General features: G+C 43.5%; 1 protein-coding gene across 1 annotated transcript; it reads right to left on the bottom strand.

Moving 5' to 3' along the window:
• Positions 1-249: 249 nt before the first annotated feature.
• Positions 250-16870, bottom strand: LOC110494256 (exportin-2). Its single transcript, XM_021569189.2, has 25 exons — positions 16732-16870; positions 15737-15827; positions 15441-15583; positions 15229-15330; positions 14885-15030; positions 14684-14774; positions 14401-14508; positions 14192-14284; positions 13920-14087; positions 13495-13624; positions 13299-13364; positions 12986-13188; positions 11480-11564; positions 11311-11372; positions 11045-11181; positions 10737-10840; positions 10450-10547; positions 8522-8672; positions 8112-8320; positions 7855-7952; positions 7671-7756; positions 2561-2642; positions 2101-2247; positions 1788-2019; positions 250-1116 (listed from the first exon to the last, which is right to left on the bottom strand). Exons 2-25 carry the CDS (start codon positions 15819-15821, stop codon positions 1027-1029), a joined length of 2916 nt encoding a protein of 971 aa, XP_021424864.2. The 5' UTR covers positions 15822-15827; positions 16732-16870; the 3' UTR covers positions 250-1026.
• Positions 16871-17097: the final 227 nt, after the last annotated feature.

Genomic DNA, 17097 nt, shown 5'->3' with positions numbered 1-17097 from the left:
TAAATCCTCATAGGACCAATCCTTCCTGCCCAAATGGGTTGTCACCAAATACCAACACCATCTGCACACCAAAGGGTCAGTTGAGACAATCTTACTACACCCTGACAGGATATCTGAAGGGTGAGAAAGTGCATTATAGCAGCTGTAGCACTTTTTAATAAACTTGTAAAATCTTCATAACAGGTTGTCAGGGTAACAATCTGCTGCATCAAATGCCATTCATGTGAATAAAATAAATGGAAATGTGTATTAAGTGTGATTTTCTTTTATTTGGGTGCCACAGCTAATCAAGAGGCTGTACACAATGACTTTCACTGAAAGTGCAAAACCCCTCAGGTTTTATACAAGATCCTCTTTACTCACATTTATAGACCGTTTCTGCACCAAGACCAGACATAACCAAGACAATGCTAGGCGCAACTACATGCAGAGAAACATTTTAAGTCCTATATTTTGAGGTCATGACCACCAGTCCTCCATAAGAGTAAAAACAATGGAAATCCAACTATTGAAAAAAATGGACAAAGAAAAAAAATACTTCTCATTTGATTCTGCAAAGAGTCATGAAGTCCAATTCAGCCAGTTAACTCCAGAGTGCTGTCGATGTTGGTCGGGGTTGTCAATGTATGTTCAATGACAGGTCGTTATTATGGCAAAATCGACAAACAAGCAGATATATTGGTCATATCAAAGCATAACATTCACAAAGTTGAGTGTTGGTGAAGCCAACCTTCCATAACTGCACAGCATGCCAATAAAGGACAAAGACAACTCCACCCCCCCACAAAAAAACTATTGCTCTTCCATTTCTTTTAACACCATTTAAAAACCCTTAAAAATCCCAATTCGTAGATGAACATGTTGACCCATTGTCCAAGTATCCACCATGAGAAGTCAATTGATCAGTCTTCGTTTTGTCCATTCAATCCTGATGAGTCAGTCCCAGTGTGGCCCATGGGCGACAGTGCCCAGTTATTGTGCAGTGTGGTGTCTTATGCGTCAGTGAGGAAGCTTCTGTGTCCATCTTCACACCAGCTGTACAGAGGCAGCCTGCAGGTAACCCTGCAGGTACTGGAGGGCCTCAGCGTTCAGGCTGGTGCTCAGCATAGAGGGTACCTGCCATGGGAGGAAAACAGGAGAACAGAACAAAGAAAAATAATTCAGGGAGGCATTAGCAATCTAGAAGCCAAAATGTTGTACACTACACCCCGCTCTGCTATTCCCGGGGCCTCACAGTCTATGCTGGGCTAGAGCACCTTCAACGCTCGGTTGGGTGACTGGCTCTGTCAGCTGGGGCTTCACTTTTATAAGTAAGCCTTGTCCGAGACAGAATGCACCATAGGACAGGAACCCATCTTTAGTGTCTGTAGTATGAGGCAGCTTGTTGTACAAGTACACCCCTTTGAAAGAACACTAGTCTGTCGCAAGGTCAACTCATTCATTCTGAGTGCCAAACAGACATTAGGAGCCATTTTAAAGTCTTTGGTTGGACTCGTCCTGCTATCAGGCCAACCATCCGATCTCAGAACGGACACTAACCACAAAGACAGAGTTGGTACTTAACTTTCATACCATGTCGTTTTGCTTAAAATGACCGACTAAAATCATATGAGAGTAGAAGATTGGAACACAAGGTGGACGTGAAAATAAAGAATTTGCTAGCTAGCATTAGCTCTCTCTTGGAGTCTTGCTGTGTAGTTGTTCCTGCTATAAGGGAGTGATTTAGTCAAGAGGCCCACTGCCTCTAATATAGCCTAGTGTTAGTGCATTTCAATAAATCAACTTACCCGTCCGGGACATGCAGTAGAGAGCTTGTGGAGAGACTGCGCCAGCAGGATCTTGGGGTTGCTGACCACATCGCCGATGGGGTCGTGCTCCTTCTTCCCAGCAAAGGCCAGCTGGGAGAAAGCAGTCTGGTAACCGGGTGTGTCCTCTATGTCAATGAAGTGCTCGTCATCAGGGATGCTATCATCCTCTGGTAGCTCAAATAGCCCAATGAGGGCCTGAAGCAGGGGGGTCCTAAAGAACAAACAATTTAGCAGGCCATTAATTTAGTAAAAACACTGCAAAGTGTAATAATATTCCAGGACAGTTTCTCACCAGAGTTTGGTGTACTCAGTATCTATCATGGCAGGGCACTCAGTGAGGATCTTGGTGATGCCCACAGCACAGATCTTCTTCTCCACTGGTCCAGACACTTTCTGCACCTCTGGAATGACTATCTTCTCCAGCACCATGCCAAACATCCTACAAGAGAAATTAGACTCAGCACTGAGAATACCTCTCCACGTGGTTCTTATCTTTTATCATTCATGAAGGCCTATAATATGGAATATGATAAAACATTCCAAGCTCAGCCTAACATGCCATGCAAGTGTGTGTAATGCAGTACGAGGACATGGTTGGCCTTTAAAAGCCAAAAGGGACAACTGACTGGCATGTATGCAGATCAATGTAAATGAGTCATCTGCACACTCCGTTCCAAGGCTACACTAATGGACATAAACTGAATCAAACGTGTCAAAAGTCAGTCTCATTTAATCTGACAAGAGATACTTACTTTGGCTGTATGCTGTCAAAAATCTCCTGCAGAGCAATGGCTCCGTACTTGACACCATAAAGATTGATAAACACCATGAAGCCTGTGGAAAATAGGAGGGCCTGTGAAAATGTGCAGCATTGAGAGATCAGAGAGCTCATTCTAAAACTAGGTTAATATAACCCTACACACTCCTGTTGCGCTAGCATAACAAAGAGGATGTGGGTGCAGTTTCAATTATACTTCTTAACCTGTCTGGGAACACAGCCAATGAAATTGCAGGGCGCCAAATACAAAATCAACAGAAATCTCAAACATACAAGTATTAGGCACCATTTTAAAAAGATAACATTCTCATTAAACCAGCCAGTGTCTAATATCCAAAATGTGGAGCTTTCGCTGTAAAGCAAACGATTATGTTAGGTCAACACCAAGTCACAGAAAAACCCAGCCATTTTTCCAGCCAAAGAGGAGTCACAAAAAGCACAAAGAGATAAAATGAATCACTAACCTTTGATGATCTTCAGATGACACTCATAGAACTTCATGTTACACAATACATGTATGTTTTGTTCGATAAAGTGCATATTTATATCCAAAAATCTAATTTTACATTGGCGTGTTATGTTCAGTAGTTCCAAAACATGTGGTGATTTTACAGAGCCACATCAATTCACAGAAATACTCATTATAAAATGTTGATGAAAATTCAAGTGTTTTGCATGGAACTTTAGATAAACATCTCCTTAATGCAACCGCTGTGTCAGATTTCAAAAAAGGTTTACGGATAAAGCATAATCTGAGTACGGCGCTCAGAGCCCAAAAAGCCAAAAGAAATACCCGCCATGTTGCGCAGTCAACAGTCAGAAATGGCATTATAAATATTCACTTACCTTTGATGATCATCAGAATGCACTCCAGGAATCCCAGTTCCACAATATAAAATCAAATCAAATTTTATTTTTCACATACACACATGGTTAGCAGATGTTAATGCGAGTGTAGCGAAATGCTTGTGCTTCTAGTTCCGACAATGCAGTAATAACCAACAAGTAATCTAACTAACAATTCCAAAACTACTGTCTTATACACAGTGTAAGGGGATAAAGAATATGTACATAAAGATATATGGATGAGTGAAGGTACAGAGCAGCATAGTTAAGATACAGTAGATGGTATCGAGTACAGTATATACATATGAGATGAGTATGTAAACAAAGTGGCATAGTTAAAGTGGCTAGTGATACATGTATTACATAAGGATGCAGTAGATGATAGAGTACAGTATATACGTATACATATGAGATGAATAATGTAGGGTATGTAAGCATTATATTAGGTAGCATTGTTTAAAGTGGCTAGTGATATATTTTACATCATTTCCCATCAATTCCCATTATTAAAGTGGCTGGAGTTGAGTCAGTGTGTTGGCAGCAGCCACTCAATGTTAGTGGTGGCTGTTTAACAGTCTGATGGCCTTTAGATAGAAGCTGTTTTTCAGTCTCTCGGTCCCAGCTTTGATGCACCTGTACTGACCTCGCCTTCTGGATGATAGCGGGGTGAACAGGCAGTGGCTCGGGTGGTTGTTGTCCTTGATGATCTTTATGGCCTTCCTGTGGCATCGGGTGGTGTAGGTGTCCTGGAGGGCAGGTAGTTTGACCCAGTGAAGCGTTGTGCAGACCTCACTACCCTCTGGAGAGCCTTACGGTTGTGGGCGGAGCAGTTGCCGTACCAGGCGGTGATACAGCCCGCCAGGATGCTCTCGATTGTGCATCTGTAGAAGTTTGTGAGTGCTTTTGGTGACAAGCCGAATTTCTTCAGCCTCCTGAGGTTGAAGAGGCGCTGTTGCGCCTTCTTCACAATGCTGTCTGTGTGAGTGGACCAATTCAGTTTGTCTGTGATGTGTATGCCGAGGAACTTAACTTACTACCCTCTCCACTACTGTTCCATCGATGTGGATAGGGGGGTGTTCCCTCTGCTGTTTCCTGAAGTCCACAATCATCTCCTTAGTTTTGTTGACGTTGAGTGTGAGGTTATTTTCCTGACACCACACTCCGAGGGCCCTCACCTCCTCCCTGTAGGCCGTCTCGTCATTGTTGGTAATCAAGCCTACCACTGTTGTGTCGTCCGCAAATTTGATGATTGAGTTGGAGGCGTGCGTGGCCACGCAGTCGTGGGTGAACAGGGAGTACAGGAGAGGGCTCAGAACGCACCCTTGTGGGGCCCCAGTGTTGAGGATTAGCGGGGTGGAGATGTTGTTGCCTACCCTCACCACCTGGGGGCGGCCCGTCAGGAAGTCCAGTACCCAGTTGCACAGGGCGGGGTCAAGACCCAGGGTCTCGAGCTTGATGACAAGCTTGGAGGGTACTATGGTGTTGAATGCTGAGCTGTAGTCGATGAACAGCATTCTCACATAGTTATTCCTCTTGTCCAGATGGGTTAGGGCAGTGTGCAGTGTGGTTGAGATTGCATCGTCTGTGGACCTATTTGGGCGGTAAGCAAATTGGAGTGGGTCTAGGGTGTCAGGTAGGGTGGAGGTGATATGGTCCTTGACTAGTCTCTCAAAGCACTTCATGATGACGGAAGTGAGTGCTACGGGGCAGTAGTCGTTTAGCTCAGTTACCTTAGCTTTCTTGGGAACAGGAACAATGGTGGCCCTCTTGAAGCATGTGGGAACAGCAGACTGGTATAGGGATTGATTGAATATGTCCGTAAACACACCGGCCAGCTGGTCTGCGCATGCTCTGAGGGCGCGGCTGGGGATGCCGTCTGGGCCTGCAGCCTTGCGAGGGTTAACACGTTTAAATGTTTTACTCACCTCGGCTGCAGTGAAGGAGAGTCCGCATGTTTTCGTTGCAGGCCGTGTCAGTGGCACTGTATTGTCCTCAAAGCGGGCAAAAAAGTTTAGTCTGCCTGGGCGCAAGACATCCTGGTCCGTGACTGGGCTGGTTTTCTTCTTGTAGTCCGTGATTGACTGTAGACCCTGCCACATACCTCGTGTCTGAGCCGTTGAATTGAGATTCTACTTTGTCTCTATACTGACGCTTAGCTTGTTTGATAGCCTTGCGGAGGGAATAGCTGCACTGTTTGTATTAGGTCATGTTACCAGTCACCTTGCCCTGATTAAAAGCAGTGGTTCGCGCTTTCAGTTTCACGCGAATGCTGCCATCAATCCACGGTTTCTGGTTAGGGAATGTTTTAAATCGTTGCTATGGGAACGACATCTTCAACGCACGTTCTAATGAACTCACACACCGAATCAGCGTATTCGTCAATGTTATTTTACGCAATACGAAACATATCCCAGTCCACGTGATGGAAGCAGTCTTGGTGTGTTATCAGCTTGGTCGGACCAGCGTTGGACAGACCTCAGCGTGGGAGCTTGTTTTAGTTTCTGTCTGTAGGCAGGGATCAGCAAAATGGAGTCGTGGTCAGCTTTTCCAAAAGGAGGGTGGGGCAGGGCCTTATATGCGTCGCGGAAGTTAGAATAACAATGATCCAATGTTTTTCCAGCCCTGGTTGCGCAATCGATATGTTGATACAATTTAGGGAGTCTTGTTTTCAGATTAGCCTTGTTAAAATCCCCAGCTACAATGAATGCAGCCTCAGGATGTATGATTCCAGTTTGCAAAGAGTCAAATAAAGTTCGTTCAGAGCCATCGATGTGTCTGCTTGGGGGGGAATATATACGGCTGTGATTATAATCGAAGAGAATTCTCTTGGTAGATAATGCGGTCGACATTTGATTGTGAGGAATTCTAATTCTAAATTCTAAAATCAGGTGAACAGAAGGATTTGAGTTCCTGTATATTTCTGTGATCACACCACGTCTCGTTAGCCATAAGGCATACGCCCACGCCCCTCTTCTTACCAGAAAGATCAGTCGGGGCGATGTCGAGGCGATGCGTGGAGAAACCCGCTGGCTGCACCGCCTCCGATAGCGTCTCTCCAGTGAGCCATGTTTCCGTGAAGCAAAGAACGTTACAGTCTCTGATGTCCCTCTGGAATGCTACCCTTGGATTTCATCAACCTTGTTGTCAAGAGACTGGACATTGGCGAGAAGAATGCTAGGGAGTGGTGCACGATGTGCCCGTCTCCGGAGCCTGACCAGAAGACCGCCTCGTTTCCCTCTTTTACGGAGTAGTTTTTTTGGGTCGCCGGCTGGGATCCATTCCGTTGTCCTGGTTGAAAGGCAGAACACAGGATCCACTTCACGAAAATCATATTCTTGGTTGTACTGATGGTGAGTTGACGCTGATCTTATATTCAGTAGTTCTTCTCGACTGTATGTAATGAAACCTAAGATGACCTGGGGTACTAATGTAAGAAATAACACGTAAAAAAACTAAAAACTGCATAGTTTCCTAGGAACACGAAGAGAGGCGGCCATCTGTCGGCGCCATGGCAACCATCCGTGTATGTTTGATTTGTTCGATAAAGTTCATAATTTATGTCCATATACCTCCTTTTGTTAGGGCGTTTGGTAAACAAATCGAAACGCGTTCAAGTCCAGCGGAATGCTCGGACGAAAATTTCTAAAAGTTATATTACTGGCTGTAGAAACATATCAAACTATGTATAGAATCAATCTTTAGGATGTTATCATAAATGTTCAATAATGTTCCAACCGGAGAATTACATTGTCTGTAGAAAAGCAATGGAACGAGAGCTGCCTCATGTGAATGCGCGTGACTAAGATCGAGGCTGCTGGCAGACCTCGGACTCATTCCCCTCTCATTCAGCCCCCCTTCATAGTAGAAGCCTCAAACAAGTTCCTAAAGACTGTTGACATCTAGTGGAAGTTTTAGGTAGTGCAACAACCAATAGCCCACTGTAACTTCAATAGGGGCTGAGTTTAAAAACCACAAACCTCAGATTTCCCACTTGGTTTGGATTTCTTCCTCAGGTTTTTGCCTGCCATATGAGTTATTTTATAGTCACAGACATCATTCAAACTGTTTTAGAAACTTTCAGAGTGTTTTCTATCCAATACTACTAATAATATGCATATATTAGTTATCTGGGACTGAGGAGGCGGCAGTTTACTCTGGGCACGCTTTTCATCCAAAATGCTGCCCCCTATCCAAAGAAGTTAAATAAACATGCCAAAAAAAATGTAAGCTATACTCACTCTTGATGAACTTGGTGGTTTTGGAGCTCTGCAGTCTCTGGAAGAGCAGGATGAAGATCTGTTTCCTGTACTGAACAATGGACTCCCTGAGAGGGAGTGAACAAAATAACTCATGATACAGCCCCCATGTCAACTACACACAAAGTTCACCGTTAGAAGACAGAGGTGGAGGCTGTTGACTCACGTCGGCATGTGCTCTATGATACTGTTCATCAGGTAGAAACCTTGGTGGTCATTGGCCTTGGAGGCTATGAGCTTCTGGAAGACTCCTAGCAGGCCAGGCTGTATAGGGAGAGCACTTTAACATCAGATTATCACAACTAACTAATTGCATGCATCAACAGGTAGATTAAGACAGGAGGTTACAGAAAAGTACAGTAAGACTCCTCTTATTACAGTAAGAGTCATCTTACCATTGACATACCCCCAGCTGTAACTCACTATTTTGTCAGCAGCAGAGCTGGCTATGGTGGCTCCCCCCTTCTCCAGATATGCTTGAAGCAGGCGCACCAGAGGGGGAATGTTGCCAGTGCGTTCCCACAGTACAGGCTGCAGCAGGTGGGGGAAAAGGGCCATGTAGGAGTTGGGGATGGAGCTGGTGTGGATCTCCAGAAGAAGGGACATCACCTGGAACACGTACGGCACAAACTCTGCAACAGGAAGCGGGACATTTGATGTAAGAAGGGCAATGTGTAGTTTGCCAACAACACGGCATCCATGCGATTCAGAGGATGGCTTTTCAACCCCTTCATCCACCTACTCAGTTTCCTAGGCATGTTCTAGTCAGACAGGCATCTTACGCTCAACATTAACTTCTATAGCCTGCTTCTTTCTAGGGTACAGCCACATACCCTGTACATCATTCTGTAGGATCTCAGTGAAGACTGGGAAGAGGGCCTCCTCGAAGCTGCCCACAGTAGTTGTGTTGGCCTTGCAGGTGATACGGATGGACAGGCACAGGGACTCAAACAGGTAGTGGTTAAAGTGAGGCTTGCTGGGGTTCTGGAAGAGACATGATACAGGTAAATACCAGGGCTGGAAATTGCCATGGACCTCAAGATACGATATCACAGCACTTACGTGCCAATACGATATTTATTGCGATTATATAGCGATTCAATGTTCCAAACACAATGCTCATCATATGTCTGCTGCAGAGGGACAAGAGAGACAGTCACAGAAATATAAAAAAGTGCTGAAAACAAATTGGCCCCCTATTTAAAAAGATGGAGAACAAGCTATGAAGCAAAAATACTGGCGTTCTTGTACTTGGTACATCCAGGTAGCGCAAAAATTGGATGGCGATATTTTCAAATACGATACTAATAATATCCTGATTTGTAACTATCGATGGTGCCAGATTTCCTCCAGACGTGACTCTTGGCATTCAGGCCAGAGTTCAATCTTGGTTTCATCAGACCAGAGAATCTTGTTTCTCATGGTCTGAGTCTTTAGGTGCCTTTTTGGCAAACTCCAAGTGGGCTTTCATGTGCCTTAGGACTAGCTTCCGTCTGGCCACTCTTCCATAAAGGCCTGATTGGTGGAGTGCTGCAGAGATGGTTGTCCTTCTGGAAGGTTCTCCCATCTCCACAGAGAAACTTTAGCGCTCTGTCAGAGAGACCATCGGGTTCTTGGTCACCTCCTTGACCAAGGCCCTTCTCCCCCGATTGTTCAATTTGGCCGGGCAGCCAGTTCTAGGAAGAGTCTTGGTGGTTCCAAACTTCTTACATTTAAGAATGATGGAGGCCACTGTTCTTGGGGACCTTCAATGCTCCAGAAATGTTTTGGTACCCTTCCCCAGATCTATGCCTCGACAAAATCTTGTCTCAGAGCTCTACGGACAATTCCTTCAACCTAATGGCTTGGTTTTTGTTCTGTGGGGCTTTGTATAGACATGTGTGTGCCTTTCCAAATCACGTTCAATTAATTTAATTTACCACAGGTGGACTACAATCAAGTTGTAGAAACATCTCAAGGACGATCAATGGAAACAGGATGCACCCGAGCTCAATTTCAAGTCTTATAGCAAAGGGTCTGAATACTTCTGTAAATAAGGAATGTTGTTTTTTATTTTTTATAAATGTGCCAAAACTTCTAAAACCCGTTTTCGCTTTGTCGTCATGGGGTATTGTGTGTAGATTTCTGAGGATTTGTATTGATTTAATCCATTTTAGAATAAGGCTTTAACGTAACAAAATGTGGAAAAAGTCAAGGGGTCTGAATATTTTCCGAAGGCACTATGTTATGGCGAAATTGTGACATTTTGGTGTTCAACAATTTATTCCCAGCTGTTTATCTTGAGGCAAGTCGAAGTTCAGTAGTCCACGCCCCTTCATCTGTGATTGGCAACAGTAGAGATTTGTTAATTAAGTGTTTGTCATTCAATGATAGACGACTATTTTTCATGCATTTTATTCACTTGAGAAATACTGCACTAAACATCATAGTTAGATGTAAAATTGCACGACTAAAACGTCCTCGACAAGTGTCAATTTATTACAGATTTCTTGAGTTGTTAATCTTAGATAAATTTAGAGACGATTTTTTGGAAGTGTACTAGCGTCTCAAGCGGGACAAACCGTAATATTGGCCATTTTTTCCTTGTTTTGAAGTGAAGGTATTTTAAGGGAGCATGCGAGAACAGACATGAATTACGCCTAGCCAAGTTCTGCAAGGAGCAAACCGAACCTGTGTTTCCGGATGCCTTTAGACAATGCAAGTCAGCTCATATGTACATGCATCCACAGCAATGCAGACAAGAGATGTGTGTGTGACCTACCCTGCTGACCAGCAGGAGCTTGTGAGTGAGCTGGCCAATCAGAGTGGGGATGTAAGACACGATGGCCTCCTGCAGGAGGGAGAAGCTGCGCATGATGGCTGGAAGAGAATAAAGGAGAAGTCTGGGTGGAGGACAAGGATCAGTACACACTGAAAAACGTTGTCTGCAACCTTAAAAGGTGACATTAGGTCCTCCGTGACGACATTAAGCAAAAGGACAGATAGTTAAAAATACAATGAAAGCCATAGAAGTTATAAGCAGAGCATGTAACACTCAAACTCAAGTACCTTTCATGATATATTCATTCTCTGAGGAGCCAGGCAGAGCCAGAGCCTTGAACAGGTTGTTTAGCAGCTGTTCTGTGAAGGGGGCCATCTCTGCAGGAGTGATACTGAAACATACGATAACAGATGATTAATCACTACTGACATGAGGCACCAAAAGTTACAAACTAAGGTTATTGGTAATGACCAAAGTTTTATTAACAAACAAACTACTATGGATGTGGTGTATAGTTGATTATATTTGTGTAGTGTGGTGTTGGAAAAGACAAAGTCTTTATTTAATTATCTAAGTATAGATGGTTACTACTCACAGAGTAGAGTTGTTGGGGCCCCTCATGGTGAAGAGTCTCTCCAGTGCATGGGCAGCGTAGGTGTGCTCTACCGTGCTCTCTGCCTGCAGGTGGGCCACCAGCAGAGGGACAGCCTGCAGCAGCTGCTCTTTGGGCAGCTGGAAGACAAGAGGGGACCGAGGACTGGTTATTCACGGGCCCCTGCAAGCGTTGACGTCAACCCTTAGTAAATGGGCTGAACTCGTGAGAATGAATTTTTTCAGAGGGTAGAGAAAACAAAATCATACCTGACTCCTGAAGATCATGACATATTTGATGGCATCAGCCTTCAACACTGGGAACTCATTGACTATAATAGAACAGAGTAAACATGTTCCATAAAAGTGCAGCTATAAAGCAATCCACAGCTGTGATGGTTAATTCATTGTTTGTTTTTAAGTTCAACTTTATATTTACCGTTCTGGGATTTGAGGTCTGTGAGAATGTGGTTCACAAAGAATTCTGTAAGGTTCACCAACTCGTTAGCTTGCGTGATACCATGCTGAAAAAGAAACATTTTGTCTGTGTAATTTGCTCAATGTCTCTACTGCAATAATATTTACACTTGAAGTCAGAAGTTTATACACTTAGGTTGGCGTCATTAGAAGCTTCTGATAGGCTAATTGACATCATTTGAGTCAATTGGAGGTGCACCTGTGGATGCATTTCAAGGCCTACCTTCAAACTCAGTGCCTATTTGCTTGACATCATGGGAAAATCAAAAGAAATCAGCCAAGACAGCAGAAAAAAAAGGTAGACATCCACAAGTATGGTTCATTCTTGGGAGCAATTTCCAAATGCCTGAAGGTACCATGTTCATCTGTACAAACAATAGTACGCAAGTATAAACACCATGGGACCACGCATACCATCATACCGTCTCCTAGAGATGAATGTATTTAGGTGCGAAAAGTGCAAATCAATCCCACAACAACAGCAAAGGACCTTATGAAAAGTCTGGAGGAAACGGGTACAAAAGTATTTATATCTACAGTAAAACAAGTCCTATATCGACATAACCTGAAAGGCCGCTCAGCAAGGAAGAAGCCACTGCTCCAAAACCACCATAAAAAGCCAGACTACGGTTTGCGAATGCACACGGGAACAAAGATCGTACTTTTTGGAGAAATGTCCCCTGGTCTGATGAAACAAAAATAGAACTGTTTGGCCATAATGACCATCGTTATGTTTGGAGGAAAAGGGGAGGCTTGCAAGCCGAAGAACACCATCCCAACCGTGAAACACAGGGGTGGCAGCATCATGTTGTGGAGGTGCTTTGCTGCAGGAATGACTGGTGCACTTAAAATAGATGGCATCATGGAGGAAAATGATGTGGATATATTGAAGCAACATCTCAAGACATCAGTCAGGAAGTTAAAGCTTGGTCGCAAATGGGTCTTCCAAATGGACAATGACCCCAAGCATACTTCCAAAGTTGTGTCAAAATGTCTTAAGGACAACAAAGTCAAGGTATTGGAGTGGCCATCACAAAGCCCTGACCTCAATCCTATAGAACATTTGTGGGCAGAACTGAAAAAGCTTGTGCGCGCAAGGTGGCCTATAAACCTGACTCAGTTACACCAGCTCTGTCAGGAGGAATGGGCCAAAATTCACCCAACTTATTGTGGGAAGCTTGTGGAAGGCTACCCAAAACATTTGATCCAATTCTGACCCACTGGGAAAGCGTTGAAAGAAATAAAAGCTGAAATAATGAATTCACTCTACTATTATTCTGACATTTCACATTCTTAAAATAAAGTGTTGATCCTAACTGACCTTAGACAGGGAATTTGTACTAGGATTAAATGTCAGGAATTTTGAAAAACTGAGTTTAAATGTATGTAAACTTCGGACTTCAACTGTATAACCCATCAGATGTCACAAACAGACCCAAATTCAATAGGCATAATGACCTAATCATACCTTTGCTGTCTGGGCTTTTGAGGCCAGAGATGTGACCAGGTAGATGGCAGCGTCTTTGTGCTTCCAGTTCACCCCTGGATTCTTGGCATACTCCCCAAGCATGGAGTTGACATAGCCAGAAAAGATGGCTGTGACCGGGCCCTCAAAGAACTTACACAGGCCTCTCACCAAGTCACAAGCAGCCCTGCGCCGAGTGTCTATGTCTGCAGGAAGGAGACAGAACCGAGTGGTGAATATCAGTGTGCCTTGAATACCTAAACTTCAACAATCCTCCAGTTCAATTTTGGCCTTGAGTTTAAAAAAATGTTTTTACCTGATCCTTCAAGATCTCTTCGGATATATTCCTCAGAGTTATCCTCAAAGGCCTCCTCATCAGCGCCTAGAGACAGAAATCTATGTATCAGTATCAAAGACCATTATGCAAATCGTTGCCATTAATGTACAATGGCAAGAGCAGAAACAGTCATGTAGCCATTCATCCCCAAGATACTGTTGCAGTCTAAACTCACTTCTGAACTCCATGTTGGGCACAATGACCTTCTCACAGATGCTGGTGAGTGTGTTCTGGTCCTCAAACAGATGCTTGTAATGGGGCCTTTCACACACAGATGCCAGGAACTGAATAGCATTGCTCACAAGCTACGTCACAAACATAAAAGGAGCAAACATATTATTTTACCTTTATTTAACTAGGCAAGACAGTTAAGAACAAATTCCTATTTTCAATGACGGCATAGGAACAGCGGGTTAACTGCCTTGTTCAGGGGCAGAATGACAGATTTTTACCTTGTCAGCTCGGGGATTTGATTATGCAACCTTTCAGTTACAAGTCCTACGCTCTAACCACTAGGCTACCTGCCGCCCCAAGCAAACATATTAGCAGGTGGTCAACATGATCTATTGATAAGCTACATGAATGTATCAGCAGTCTCACCAGGTCATACTTGACCTCCTGGCCAGTGGAGACCAGCAGGTTCCAGATAGCGGTGACAAACCGAGGCAGGTAAGGCTGGAATTCTTCATCGTACTTCTGGGCGTACAGAGCAGCGTTGTCACAGATCTGAGACTTGAGCAGCTCCAGAAGACCTGCCTCCTCTTCATCCTGTTGGGAGGAAAAGACCGTATCACAAGTTTAATCAACTGATTCATTAATAGCCACTTGAACATCTTACAGTGAAAGTGCTGTTAATCACCAGGTCCACGCACATCTGTTTGTAGTAGCTTGTTATCCAAGGTCAACAAGTTATGGAAATTAGACATCCAGGTCTCCATGTTGTCCTCAAATAACTCTGGAAGGTCCTGTGAAGGCAGGGACAAAGATGGAAGAATGAGATAACTCCAGTAAAAAAGCACCACATTTAAATACAGCAAGTCCTTGTGGGCATAAAGCAGGTAAGAGGCAGGGGGGGACGCACCTGAAAGTTGAGACTGTAGAAAAGCTTTGAGATCAGAGTAAGGGACGAGAAGAGGATCTTCAAAGCATTGATGTCCGTCGCATGGGTCTGACACAGCTCAATGGTGGCCTGAAAAAAACAATAGACATTAATAGCAGACAATGTCTTCCCATGTCTGAATAATTAAGGTACTACAAAGTAGAAGCAAGGGACGGCAAGCAACAATTTCCAGACATGTTGTTTTTACTTGAAATACACTTCAATTGTTTGAGTTGATTAACTCTGAAACCAATCCACCACTAACCTTGAAGAGTTCAGTCAGTGGATTCGCAAATGTGTCCAACACCAGCTTAATCTCCAGCCATAGCTCATTTGACTTAAACTCATGTCGATACCTGGGAAAACAGATGATCAGTGTTAATATCTTTCAAAATGAACCACAAAGACATGATTTACTATGACACCTATCATTATAGGGCCACGTGTCATGCTCATGATGGTTTACCTCTTGAAAAGTGAGTGTGCGGTTCGGAGCACTCCGTTAATGATGTGGAAGTCTCCGCTCTGGAAGCGGGTCACCATCTCTGTCAGGAGGTCCGGCCATTTCTGAGGGAAGTCCTCTCTACCGATGATGCTGATGGCATCACTCAACTGTAGAAGAACAGTAAATACAGAAAAACTGAACCATCTCTACAAATCTCCCTTTTGATTGTTTTCATGTATTATTCTAAAGGATTGGGAAACCATGGATTCCAAGAACCTCATGAAACTCAAAACAAGCACCAGCCCACTGACTTTGATTTAGAGTAGATGAACAGGTAACAGGTATTGACTCATGTGAAGACATACCTGTTTCTGAATCTGTTCAGGGCTGCTCAGCATCAAATTTACAATGTTGGCCTTGATCGTGGTTCGGTCCGGATCTGAGATTTTGTTGGGTTCATCTTCAATCTGAAAAAGACAGAATACAAAGTAACACTTGTCATGCCAACATTGGGACAACAATACTTGCACAACCCATAACATTTGTTCCAATATTCAGGCCACCACCACTAACTTACTATGCGCCAGTTCCTCTTGATGTAATTTTTGAAGGTGACAGCTGCACACACCCGGATCACATTGTCTTGGGATTTCTCCAACAATGTAAGCAGCAATATTGGGTAATTCTGGTTCCCTTCAACTGACTCAAGAAATTTTTCAGCTGGAAGAGGGAAATAAGAACATTCCAGTCAAGCACTGGAAAATTGTACATAACTGCTCAAGTATATATCATTGTATATGTTTATTGCTACCATGACTGATCAGGGCATGAGTATTTTAAAATTAACAAGCATTCTACTCTGAGCTCCCATACCTGGACGTCTTACGGATGGATCTGGGTCCAGAGTTTTGCGCATAAATTCTGTGAGGGTCTGAAGGTTTCCATCATTTAGCTCCATGGTGCCCTGGAAATATGGTCAAAATCAATTCGTTAGTGACTAGTACCATTAACTGATTGTCTTCGCTACAAGCTCATGAAATGTTATATTGACAAAAAAAACGCAAATGTTACATTCACCCGATCAATATATGATTGAGTAAGTCATACTAGCTCGCGATACATCACTAAAACACCAGGTACTGACAAATACTTTGGCCTAAAGCTAGAAAATGTTAGCCCATCTTTGCCGTCCGTGTGACACATGTTTGGAATACAATTTTAAAATGACAACCTTTGTGCTCCAATGAAATTCGTTATTTTCCTCTACGTCAGACACTTTACCCACTCACAGTAAATCTAGGGAAGGACTTTGCGGGATGCCGTTAGCTAGCTAAATTAGCATGGTACTCTGGCATGGTGATGCTGATTCAAAATACTTCAGTTTCAATACTTTAGGTCAACTGTAGGACAGGTTGCTTATATCTCAAATATCCAACACTTGTTTCGAGGATATAAAACGTAGCTACGGAGTAAGTAAATCACAGCAAGTTCACTTAATGACTGCGCAAGTTAGCTAGATAGTTTGGTAGCCAACTAGCCATAGCGGTCTGGTAGGCTAACTTTGAACGTCTTCTCACGACTTGTACGTTAGTAGCTAGCGAGATGATATTGTGTTACACTTGGTTAGGCCAGATAGCCCTTTCTGCAACAATTCATTTTCTGTTAAGGGAACACAGCTGGCTAGATAACTAAACGTGAATAGCTAGCAAGTATCGCAGTGACATTGTTCTACTAGTAAATGTTTGCTGATGCTAAATTATCCACGATGGGCAAATTAGAAACGGCTACCGCAGTTTTCCGTCTTTCTACAAACAAGCCAGTAATGTACATTAAACTGTATAATTTGATACAGCGGTGAGATGTTATACCTTATCTTGCTTTGAGTTGTCTCTCAGCCGGTATGTGCTGTTGTATGATTCGCTGCTGCCTGACTAACGTTAGCTTGTTTAAAGAAATCTCAAGCCACTGACTGCGCGGTATGTGTACAGGGCATGCGCAAAATAAGTTTGGAAAACCACGCTAGACACGCCCCTGTGCACTTGAAAGGGAGTGAATGGCGTTGGCAAGTGTTCAGAACAGATGCTATGCTATGTTATTGATTCATTTATCACTGTTATTGATTGATGAAGTGTGTTCACCTAGTTATAACCTCGTATTCATGTCATGGAAGACCAATAGAACAACTTAAAGAGAAGAATCAAAGTGTCTGTTGGTTCCTCTTTTCTTGTCTGGTG

This window comes from Oncorhynchus mykiss, chromosome 17 (assembly GCF_013265735.2).
Source record: "Oncorhynchus mykiss isolate Arlee chromosome 17, USDA_OmykA_1.1, whole genome shotgun sequence".
Classification (NCBI taxonomy): Eukaryota; Metazoa; Chordata; class Actinopteri; order Salmoniformes; family Salmonidae; genus Oncorhynchus; species Oncorhynchus mykiss.
The sequence above is the reverse complement of the archived record's forward strand: the minus strand, read 5'-3'. Positions and strand labels throughout refer to the sequence as shown.